At 40.3% G+C, this 12,482-nt stretch overlaps 1 protein-coding gene across 1 annotated transcript in view; it reads left to right on the top strand.

Moving 5' to 3' along the window:
- The window catches only part of ttc27 (tetratricopeptide repeat domain 27), a 118,047-nt gene that overhangs the window by 72,845 nt on the left and 32,720 nt on the right, over window positions 1–12,482 (top strand). Inside the window, exons 11-12 of the mRNA XM_034681934.1 lie at window positions 3,023–3,118; window positions 8,090–8,212. Coding sequence (XP_034537825.1) covers window positions 3,023–3,118; window positions 8,090–8,212 — 219 coding nt within the window. The remainder of the gene's footprint in view (window positions 1–3,022; window positions 3,119–8,089; window positions 8,213–12,482) is intronic.

Below are 12,482 nucleotides of genomic sequence, written 5' to 3'. Positions count from 1 at the left end.
CGTAAGCACCAAACACAATCTTCTTGGGTGTGCTTATTGTAGCTCGAGTCCTTACCTGAAGTTAAGATTCATTGATTGCAAGAAACTTTCAAATTAAACTCTTCATGTAAGGCCCAAGAGACAAATCATGATATGTCTAGTTTAATACTGTTTTACACAGTTTTAACAGTTCCAACCTGCTGATCCTCATGTCAGTACAATAGATAATAAGGATTAATCACACTTTTAAACTCAAGTTTTCAATTTCAAAACAGTTTCTATGTCCATGTTAACCAGATAAAGCAATTCTCACCACTATCTTGATCTGGGAATCAAATACATGTAATGAAATGTACTGTATGATCTTGACTTTAAGATTTATTATTTGAAAATATTTGAAATGCTGCACCAGTGTGATCTAAAATCATGACTGAGGCGTAGGAGACAGCTTCAAGTGCTTATTTTGTAAAAATAATGTAAATTTACGTTTATGATAACAGTGTTACACATTAAAAAGTATGTAGAAGTGCATTCACAAAGTGTCTGATCAGTGTCAGTATGGTGACACAGAGATCATTTGTGATGACTCACTGACATCCAGGGATCCCTGGTTAATGCAAAGGCATTTGCACTTTTTAGGAAAACCCAGTTTGGTTGCTTTCTGTTACAGGTCTGTTGCATTTGCACATCAAAATAGTGCTCTGCCTGATTTTATGATGTTGTTGCCTGCTGACATCAGCCTGATTAGCTGCACCTGTATGCTTACCTTATAGGTGGAAGCTTTAACTTGAGGGAACTCTGGTTAAGGTTTCAATTCTGTTTGACACAAAGTGCAGATTACTTTTGACTTGTCAACTGAGAGTTTTTGAAAGTTAATTGTGTTATTCTAAAGCCCAGAGATGGTGTAATTTTTCATCAAGCTGGCTGCAGGAATGCACTCCACGACTTAACTACGCTGTGCAAGAAGCACGTAATTTGAAAAAAATGACAATTAATTTTTGGCCTTAGTCGCATCGTGTGAACGCTGACAGCTCTACTCTGAATCCAAAATACTATGAAGTGATCGTTTTAAAGGTGACATATCATGCAAAATTGACTTTTTAATGGTTCTCTACCTGAAATATGTTTCCCTGGCATGTCTACAAACCCCCCGAGAATGAAAAGAATCCATTCTGCCCCTGTTTTGATTTCTCCACCTTTCTGTAAATGTGTGTGAAACGAGCCGTTTCAGACTTCTGTATTTTTGTTACGTAACAACAATATCCGGTCTGTCACGGAGTCAGAGCTCGGAGCTTGTTCAGCCCATAGACTGTATAAAATAATACTGAATCCCCCCTCCGTTTTTCATTACCTGCACAAATGTGTGCTAACAAGGAGCTTAGGAGGGAGGCATGCTAGTTGTAGGCTGTCTTAATAAACACAAAGGTCGGTTTTACTCCCCACGTCTGCAGATTTGAAGATCTAGTGGATGATTTTTATTTATCATGGATAAGTGCTAGCGCTAGTTAGCATAGCCACATAGCTACATGTTCGTAGCTGTGTACCAAGACACACGTCGACATACTGATAAATAAAACAACAAGAAACACTAAATCTGTGACCAATCCTTCAGAAAGGTCCTGCTGCAGGCGCCTCTCCGTCAGGATCAGATTCTGGATCAGATTCAGAGGGTTAATGTAACAGCAGCCGTGTATATTCAGCCAACATGTAAACATTAGATCAACGTGCTGGACAGCCGAGGCACATCCACTTCCTGAGGGGGCGTGGTCAGAGAGAAAACAGAGTGTTCTGAGGAGGACTGAAGAAGAGGGCTTTTCAGGCATGCCAAAATCTGATTTCAAAGTGTTTTTTTGAGCATAAACTTTAAAGACATGTTTTGGGGACCTCTTAGACCAATATATATTGATGAAAAAAGCGTGATATATCACCTCTAAACATCTCCAGTTAGGGTTAGGGTTTGACTTTCATTAAATTGACACTTTCTAGGTTTGTATAGGGTTTGAACACCAATCAAAAATTCTCAAAATGAAGAAAAAACCTTGATCTTTAGGTTCCTGTTATTTGCTTTAGTCTCACATTGTTCATTTATCCACAGCACCTCAACTTGTAGAGGTAAAATTGAGTTCAGTTCAATTCAATTCAAAACCTTTATTTATTCTCGAAAAGACATTGAGGTTTCCTTCATTTCCAATGTCGTCGAGATCACAGGCACATTAGAAAGAGCAAACAAACACACACAATCATTCACAAATCAATATATTAATTAAAACAGATACATTTTGAGACACAGTGGTCTGAGATCAAAGTCTTAAATTCTGCAAAAGAGGGAATGGATGTCAGCTTTAAAGTCTGTTGGCGGGTATTCTATGATTTAGGGGCATCAATGGAAAATGCTGATCGACCCAGTTCAGTGTTAACTCGGGGGACATTCAAAATGAGCCAATTAGAAGAGCGAGTCCCATAGGATAAAATAAGTTATATTAACACATTGATAGAAATGTCTTAAAGGCCTTTCAAAACCAAAACATGAGGAGGAACAAGTTCTCTGTGGAGTCAAACAGCTTTAGCTCTTTGAACTCTGACAGCTGATCTGTTTCACTTCTGTGTAAAGGAAGTAAACCTGCTATAACAATGATGGGAACAGAGATGGCAAAAAAATGAATCTGTTTGTTGCTCCTATCACTTTTAGTTTGTGAGGATTACTGCCCAATGAATAAACCGTGTAAGGTTGCCCTGAAACAATAAGAAGAATCAGAACAGATGGATACCTGTGAGGGATTTGACAAGGCAGTCTTACAAGTATGTTGTGTTCACTGTTTGCTGAATGAATTAATGTTACCAGTGATCCTGAGAATTTAGAGATACTGAAAGCCTGAGCCCAAAAATGTGGCTGTTTCAGTACCTGCTGTTATCACACCTCACCTGGTCTCAAAGTCATCTTGTGACATAAACTAAATCCAAGAACAGTGACTCTGCTTTCTTCAGTATTTCAGATGAATTAAAGATCCAACTGCAGAACTTCATTCCCTGTCTCTCTTTCCAGGTAATCGCAGACCACTTTGAAGACAAGATCTGTCCCGTCACAGAGCGCCTCAAACTCTTCTACTGCTGCCAAGCTCCACCCAGATGGGCTGTCCAGGTACTGAACACTTCACTCTGACATATATTCACAAATGTATGCTTCTTTTCTTATCATGTAACTTACTCTTTTGGAGCTTGCTGAAATCTCAGCTTATGTACATGATGTCAAGTGAAGTTAGCGAAATGTAACAATGTAAAAAAGGCAAAATGCAGAAGCTGACAAGTCTATGTTTGCAAAAATCTTTTACCTACACAGAAGCATGTGTACGTAGCTTGACATGCACCTCCTTAAAAGTGTAACAATGTATCAAAACAACAAAGACTGCAAGCCTTGTGATTGGTCCGCTGGGTAGAATAGTATTTCCTGCATTTCCAACATTTGCTGTATCACTGTGGAAATCCCCCGTCCTCTGCCATCACTGATTCTGCAGCCATGCATTCAATCTCCTCTCGTGTCTCCCCTCTTTTTCTTTTTGCAATAAACTGCTCCTCAACAATTATCAGCTGTAACTCCAACAGATTACACCTGGGTTCACAGGCCATGGCTACCTGTGCTCACATAAACAGAGAATGTAGCAGGGCCAAGAACAGGCGCTATGGCTAGCACAAGCGGAGAGTCAGCGAAGAAGTATAAACCATTCTCAACACAACTGCAGATCATGGATTTTGGTTTTGGTGTTCCTCCCCCAGATTTACAATAATCCCCTCAGACTTTCTGATGTTTTGGCCACTGCTTTTAGTGATGCCGTAGCAGCATCTTTGCTAGTTAATGGAAGTACTAGTGAACCTGTTTTCTGATGTAACTGGATTATAATGAGGCAGATAGTCAGGCCTCCTGTGAGTAGTTACACTTTCTAAGATTTGATTGGAAGATTAATTACATTCTCCGTCTGAGCAGCTTTAAATTAAAACCGCTCGCTCCCCGTTTTATTATAATCCTTAGAAATGCGTTCTCTGCTGAGGGTGACAGATATGAAGGAACAGGAGGAAAATGTAACGTCTGAAAGTCTCTCGTGGATTGTAAAGAAATGCATTAATGAGCTTTTCATGACACACTTGCTGAAACACAAAGCATCACAGGATCTACGATGACAAACATGAGACACCAGAAGAGGAAGCAGAATGAGACAAAGAGCTGTAAGTAGAATAAGCAGTCATAAAAAATTTAGTCCTGTCTCAGAGAGTGAAGGAGTGGGAGTGTTGGAGAGAGATGTTGGGGAGGAGACATCGCCCAGGCGGCGTGTAATAACTGATAACGGCAATAAAGCTGGAATTGAAGAGTCCCTATTGCCGCCTGAGGACTTGTGTGAGGAAAGTGGGTTGAGGCGGAGGATTGCAGCAGGCGCTGTGATCCATTTTCTCCACACCAGAGAACCACAGTGTGCATGTAACAAAGCTGAAGGCCTGTTTATGGCTGTGTGCGCGTGTGTGCGCACAAGAGTGTGTGTGCGCGTGTGTGTGTGTGCACACGCGTGCGCGTCGTACTCCATCTGCTGTGGCCTGTAAATACACAGCACATAAATTACTTTTCACAATAAAGGAATCTTTTTTTCTGAAGCAGGCTGTAAAGTTTATACCTGATGTTCCTCCCTTTAGGCAGCTAATAGTTTTTATTCGTCTCACGTTATAAAACAGTTTCAACATACAGCACTACAGATGATCAGCTCAATAACATTCCTTCTGCTCATTTTAGACTCTAATGTGTTTGCTGTAGGGACAGAAAGGTTGTTTGGACTGTAGGCTCAGTGTTTCAGCACATGGGTCCAGAGCCATAAAAACTATTGGGTAGATTATCTCTGAATTAGGTTCAGGGCTGAACGATGTATCCTTTGACCAATTGTGAGCAACTGTGATGGGGTTATGCACAATAATCACATCACACAAAGTGCAATGTCAGTCATCTACCTAAAACAAGTCCTGCTGTCACCAGTGTCTTATTCTCCATGATTAAGTCAGGGATAATGTATCGTTAGCAGGTTGTTATGGGAAATAGAATCCCAAAAAACATTGATGAAAGATTGTTTTATTGATCTAAAATGATTTATGTTTACAGTTTTTAAAAATAGTCTCCAGTGATTCCTCGTCAGTGATCGTTCCATGGTGATGGATTCTTATCTGCCTGTTGCGGTGGATTGAACATGAACATTGATAGGACAGCTGAAGAGAGACAGGAAATGTGGGGAGTAGAAAGTGGGGGAAGACGTGCAGCAAATGGTCGGACGGCAGGGAGTAGAAGCGGCGACCTCTGCAACGTGGACTAATAGCATATACGTGGTGCGCTTAGACCACTTGGCCACCATCGCACCAATTTTCACAACTTTGAACCCTCCATCATCACCTCCGCTCATGGTTTAACTTTCTTTGTAGAGATCGCTAACCTAAAGTTTCTATAACCTGCCCGCTCCTTCATCATATTGATGAACAGGATCCAATATGAAAATGTCTGTAGCCTACTGATTTAGCATGCTAACTGAAGCTAACATTTTAGCCACATGGTTTTGATATAGGGATGTACATTTTAAGTATTTTCCGTGATCGATTTTTGGAAATGTTAACAATGAATTATCGATTAATTGATTAAAAAAAACATTATTATTCTTATGTCAAAAACAATGCCAAATACGTTGTTTTATAATATTTTCTGCAGCAACAAAATGCATATAACTGACAGGATTGAATACGGGCACATGTTTGACACGCAGAATATCAACGATCAGGCTCATTAAAATATTCTCCACGGACATAATCTTATAAAGTGAAGGCTCATAATACTAACAGAAAAGTACTTCAGACTCGGTGTCCAGTTTTCTGTTTACTCGTTCTTATTGAGAAAAATAAACATGTGTATTCGGTCAGGTGTCAGCCAGGAGCGCAACCGGGTCATAATCAGTCCAGCGGCAGAGAAGCTCAGACGGCTCTGATGTTGCTGCTCAGCAAACATAGTGTACCTGAATTTCCCACCTGTCTGTTGCCTTCGTATCCAAAGGTGGGAAATGTCCTGTTTATAGTTGTGAACCTTCGTGTCTGTGTCGTTGTTGGCAGCAGTTTTGTATTGATCCTCTTTTAAAAAGCGCACGTGGAGACCTGACGCGCAGCCGCAGCCGCCAGCAGAGCATCTCCGCTGTGCACAACACCTTTAACAGCTGAATCACATCCAAACATGCTTTAAACTTAAAACACCTCCCTGATAGATGAGTGTAATATGAGACCACATGATGTTTGTTCCACGTGACGGAAAATTGATAACAAAAATGTGTGTTTCGAGTCATTTCGTAACAATCAATTAATCGATAATCGATTAATTGTGGTCATCCCTATTTTGATACTAACAGAAGCTAACGGTTTTACCTCTCCATACAGTCTATGGTGTCAACAAGCAGAAGCTAAATGTGTCTGAACTCTTTTCTGTGGATTGATTTGACATGATGTGTGATCAGTTTGCCTCTGGTGTTGCTCATGTTAGTGAAAGTTAATAACTGTTGTTAAAGGGTTTTGTCCAATCAGAATCAAGCATCTTACACAACCAGGAGATTGGTAAAAGAGAGCCGGGTAATAATGTACAATAACAGTCTGATATCACTTTTATTAAGCCCTTTAGCTCCTGCAGACTGCTATGCATGCAGAGTCTGTATCTGTGTTACATGTCAGGACAAAGTAAACGTGCACACAACACTGCTGCAGTCATTGATATCCCGGCAAACACTCAATAAGGTGAGACAGATTTAAAGATAGTGTATTCCTGAGTGTATTCTGAGTGAGAAGTTTGTATCACAGGGATAAGAATGCAGATTAATCATAACTATAAACAGCGTTTGAAATGATTGATGATGTAAGTTATTCAGCTTAGTCCTGTTTCTCTTCCTGTACTGTCTCTTCCACGTGTCTCTCTTCTTCTCTACATGGTTGTAAGAGCAGCTGTCAGAGAGCTGGACTCAGTGTGTTAAAAGATGGAGAGGGTTTTCACTAAGAAGCAGAAAATAGACTTAAAAATCCAAATAATCGAGCGCGGACTTGGCCTACTGGTTAAGTTGCGCGCCCATGTAGCGGGCAGCCCGGGTTCGAATCCACCCTGTGGCTCCTTTCCCGCATGTCATTCCCCCATTCTCTCCCAGTTTCCTACACTGTCCACTGTCCTCTCCACTATCAATAAAGGTGTAAAAGCCCCAAAAATATAACTTTAAAAAAAAAAAATCTAAATAATCAAAAGTGTAAGTGTGTGATTTAAGTTTTTAAGTTTTTACCTTTTTACAAGTACATAAAAACAGACTTCCCTTACCTGCTTTAATCCTTTTATTTCTGTGTCCATCATGCTTGCTCTGTTTTTCCTCTAAAACCATCGAGGCCAAAGAATTAATGTTTGGTTTCTTGACTTGGAGCAGCGAATATTTGATATTTTAGCCCTTTCTCTTTATGAAAAGCATTTCTCCTTACCTTAGTAAATCAGAGAGGACAATACAGCAGCAATGCACAGCAAAGTAACAGCAGGAGTTTGTTTTTGTGCTGCAGGGAAATCTCAGTGTGAAAGGTGTTTGTGTCTTCAGCATAAAAACTAAGTTGTGCATGACGAGCAATTTGACGAAGGTTGAAAATTGGATCAAACACAAACCCCTGATGCAATATGCATTACAGGTGGAGGAAGTGCAATCAAATTAAACATGACTAACTTTCTAACCAGCCTGCAGCCTGATGGACAACCTGAGCTGGTGTTGGCTTTGGATACGATGGTCTGCTTTGAAAGATCATTAAAGAGACACACGGTTTTATAGGATAAACATACTCAATTACTTCACTGACAACCCTCATCATGATGCTGTCTTGTTCCTAATTGTAATGACTTCAGCAATGATTTAAGAACAGAGACCTGTAATAGTGAAGATTTCTCATGTTTCTCCGCTGTAGTTGTTTCCTTCTGATACATAAATGTAACTTATCAAAGATGGTGAACTAAGGTGTCATTTTCATGATGAAGCATTAGCATGCGGACGACAAGAGTTTCAGCCTCTCAGTCTTGTCCTCATCTCCTCCACAGAAACAGCTGGCCTCCTTGTTATCAGACCTCGGCTGCATCAGCTCCGCTCTGCTCATGTGTGAAAAGCTGCAGCTCTGGGAGGATGTCGTTATCTGCTACGAGAGGCTGGGCCAGCATGGAAAGGTATGTACACACACACACACACACACACACACACACACACACACACACACACACACACACACACACACGCACACGCACGAGCACAAAAACAAAAAAACACAGAAATACATAAAACTACACACAAACTAATAAGCGCAAAAAACAAACATGAATACACACAAACACACACACAAACATACATACACAAAAAGACAAAAAAACACACTCACAAACACTCACGCACACAAAACACTCAAAAACACATACACAAAGACAGAAAAACATGCACAAAAACACACTCACAAAAACACACATACACAAAAAGACAAAAAAACACTTTCACAAAACACACTCACTTTCACCGACACACAAAAACATACATCATGTAGTACTACTTTACGAAGAAGAGCTTCCTGCAGAACATTGCTGTAGCAGTGGGGGGACATTTAAAAATGTTAAGACATATATAACTCTGGTTAGACCTGGTTAGGTTTGATGTATATTTATGTTACAGTAGAAATCAATCTTACTTTGTTCTCTATATTATTTTAGTGTTTGTTCATATTGTTGCGATGTGTTAACACTCTTCAATTGGACCCAGAAGCAGATCAATAGACATCCAAAAGATGAAAAGTTGAAACTGTCTTCAAGGCACTGAAGAGGTGAAGGCAGTGGTGGACAGGTGGAGTTGTGAGGGCCCTAATCCCTGGGGTTAGCTACAGCTAGAGGCTAATTGTACCACATTAAAAGTGGAAATCATCTGAGTCAGGATTGAAGTACTGCAGCAGGTGAATAGTAGATGAGTACCAGGTGTGCATACAGGGAGCTCCAGCACCTGGAAGCTACGCCCAGCCTGTGAAAGAAAAAACAAGACTAAAAGTGGACAGGGAAAGGGACTAAGAAATATAACACATATACTACTTTAATGTGATCACCTGTCTCCACTGAAGTTCTTCAGGTAGAGAAGTTAGAGGACATAAATTATAATTTCACCATGCATTTATTCTTAAATGGATTCACTAGCAAAAATCACAATATGTTGAAGAGGACAAAACGCTGCAAACGTTTCACTTAATTGATGCCGTAAGTATCGTCTTTACAAAATACAGCCTACACTGGAGCTCACTGCCTGTGTGCTGATACCTCTATATAGAGAATGACAGTTTTATCACCAACAAATACAATCACAGTTTCATGCCTGTTGTTTGTTACCTATTCCCTGTGTGTTTGTTTCCCTGCAAATGCTCCATCAACATTCACACACAAACAGACACAGTTAGGTCTCTGCCTTGTTGGAGCTGCTGCATGCTCAGTGTTGGAGCTCAGGGACCATTTAATACCCAGCATTTCTTGGTGTAGACAAGCCATTTTTCACAGCGGATGTACTGCGCTCACCCCACACACACACACACACACACACACACACACACACACACACACACACACACACACACACACACAAACACACTCACACTCACACACACACACACACACACGGAGCAAAACCCTCCCAGAGGAGTGAATCGGATGCTTCATGCAGCTGAACCAGCTCCTGTATGTTCCCACACACCTCCTCTTTATCACCTGTCCATCCATGTATCTGTTAACTGCTACAGGAGCAGTTTCCTGGTGATAGGCTGAAGCTATTACTCACACAATTTAGTTTGTAAGTGTGATTAACCTCTCTGGTCAAGTGAAGCACAGCAGTCACATTATCTTCAGCACAGCAGTGCACTGTACCTCTGTTATTATTTTGATTTCCTGTTTTATTTATTTTTGATTTTTCATTCACTTTTTTCTGTTTTACGTGTGTGTATTCGTTTTGTGCATTAGTCCGTTCACCATACTTCCATCTTTTGTCCGTCAATCATCGGGGCTTGGTCATGCAGACAAAGCCAGTTAGTCCTCATGTCTCTCTCCTCAGCAGCTTCTTCACAGGAAACCTGAGGTGGTCTTGGGCTAGATGAGAAATGTTATCACTCCAGGGTGTTCTTGGTCTTGCTGACGGGCAATCTTGTAACCCATCAGCTATCATCAGACCACGATGTATGTCCCTGGGAATGACGGCCAACTTCTCAGTAATCTCAGTGTAGCCACAGCTAACGTTAAATGATTTTCAGACAAGACTTCCTCTCCTGTTCCTCTCGCTTTCAGTCCAGTTAGTTCCTTTCAGAAGAATCTGTGTTGAAATTGAAAAGGCCGTCATTTCCCGGTCCGTCACATCCCCTGAAGGAGTACCTCTTCATCTGTCTCTAGGTCTCTGTTTTCAAATCCAATCTAATAAAGAATTATTTATAAAGCACATCAAAACAACAAAAGCTGACTAAAGCGCTGAACAATCAAACATGAAAACCATAAAAACAACACATAAAATGCAGAGAACAAAGACAAATGGACATTCAAACAGCTCTGTGTCTTTAAATAGTTGTTCTGTTTTCTATTAGGAAGAGGAAAGCGATTAGAAAAGATCTGAAGAGAGACAAAAGCCCACCAATAAAAGTTCAACTCTAAATAGGAAATTACTCAGAGGACTCACTCTGGATGACTTCATGAGACTGAAATAGAAATTCATGTGACTCACTTAAAATGAACGGGTCTAATAACATGATGCAGATTTCTGGAAAGTAAAAATGCAAACTGTGTCAGGTCTATCCTTGATGGAGGGGGAAAAATGACCATTAAACTCTTCGTTTTTTTGAATGAAGCTCTGATCGATTACTTCAGGTGCTTCCAGGAAGTTGGGAAATTCAAATGCTGATTGGCCTTTGTAACACACCATCAGGTAGATTTGTAAGTAAGTAAAGTTTATTTAGTATAGCACCTTTCACAGAGCATAGTCACAAAGTGCTTCACAGAGTATCAATATCGACAAGACAATACAATGGAAATAAACAAGACAATAATGAAAGCAGACAAAATAACAACAAATGACAAAAGACGGTCAAAAGCTATTACAAACAAATGAATCTGAAGCTGCTTTTTTAAAAGCTTCAGTGGAACCAGCACAGCACAATTAGGCTGAAAGATTGTTCCACAGAGTTGGAGCCACAAGCTCAAAGGCACGGTCACCTTTAATTTTTAGGCACAGCAAGCAGACCCTGGTCTGAAGATCTAAGGGGTCTACTGGGGATGTAAGGATGGAGCAGGTCAGAGATATATAAGGGTGCTTGATGATGGATAGTTTTGTATATTAATATGAGGATGAGGAACTGAAGCTGAAATTTTGTATCAATAACTAATTGTTGGCTGCACTTTTATTCAGATATCTGTTTATTGTGCTAAATAAATCAGATTACCACTGATGAGAGCCAGGTTGTCATTACGGCGGGTTGTTTCCTACCTGCTTTTGCTCTCCATACAGACTGTTTATAATGCATACACCAAAGCCTGTGTCATTTGTCAATACTACTTGGACTAAAAACCTACAAATACAAACTGGATCCCTAACCATACTTCAAATCCAGACCTGCGAGTACAGACTCTACATGTTTATGTGGAATGTGTAAATAGTGGTGACTTTTCACTTAAAGGTGCTGGTAAAATAGTCAAAGTAAGCCACCCAGGAAACATCCAGACACCCAAACCATCTCAACTAGATTTTGTTTAAACACACAGTCCATCTTCCTTGAATATCTTGAACTGAAATGCGGTTTATCAGTCTGTCCTGGCCGGTGATCCCGCATCTTGAACGTTGAGACCAGCACTGGGTTGCACCAGCTATGTGTAAGTTAAAACATAGTTAAGAAAAAAAATATGCAACCTAACAATGCAGCAACTTAAGTTACCAACTAGCTAGTTTAAATGTAAAAGTTTTTTTTTACATCACCCCCTAACTTAGGACACAACTTACATGGAGCTGGCCACAGATACTGTTCAGAGCAGTGTGGCTTCCCACCCTTTGTGATTACTGTGACTGTGAGGTTACAGTGAGCTGTGTGTAGTAAATATATGAAGCTAACAGACTACACTGCAATAGATACATTTACATATAATTAAAGTATTTGTTTGCTTTCACCATGTGGCAGAGACTGCACGGTGTAAGTGTCAGTGTAAAGTTTGAAGTAACAATCGTGTATTTGAGGGTGAAGTCCTTTACAGTTGAACGTGAAGGACTGTCATTGTTACTGAACTCGTTGGCTTTGAGTCCAGTCTGAGAGCTGTGGGCTATGAAGGTTGAATTGAAAAAAAAAGCTTCAAGTTTAACTTTGTTATTCATAAAGAAAATTCATTTGGTCAGGGGCCACAAAGTATTTACACAAAAACAGTAACAGAAACGGTGCTAAAACGACCT

Source organism: Notolabrus celidotus, chromosome 4 (assembly GCF_009762535.1).
Source record: "Notolabrus celidotus isolate fNotCel1 chromosome 4, fNotCel1.pri, whole genome shotgun sequence".
NCBI classification, from domain to species: Eukaryota; Metazoa; Chordata; class Actinopteri; order Labriformes; family Labridae; genus Notolabrus; species Notolabrus celidotus.
The sequence above is the reverse complement of the archived record's forward strand: the minus strand, read 5'-3'. Positions and strand labels throughout refer to the sequence as shown.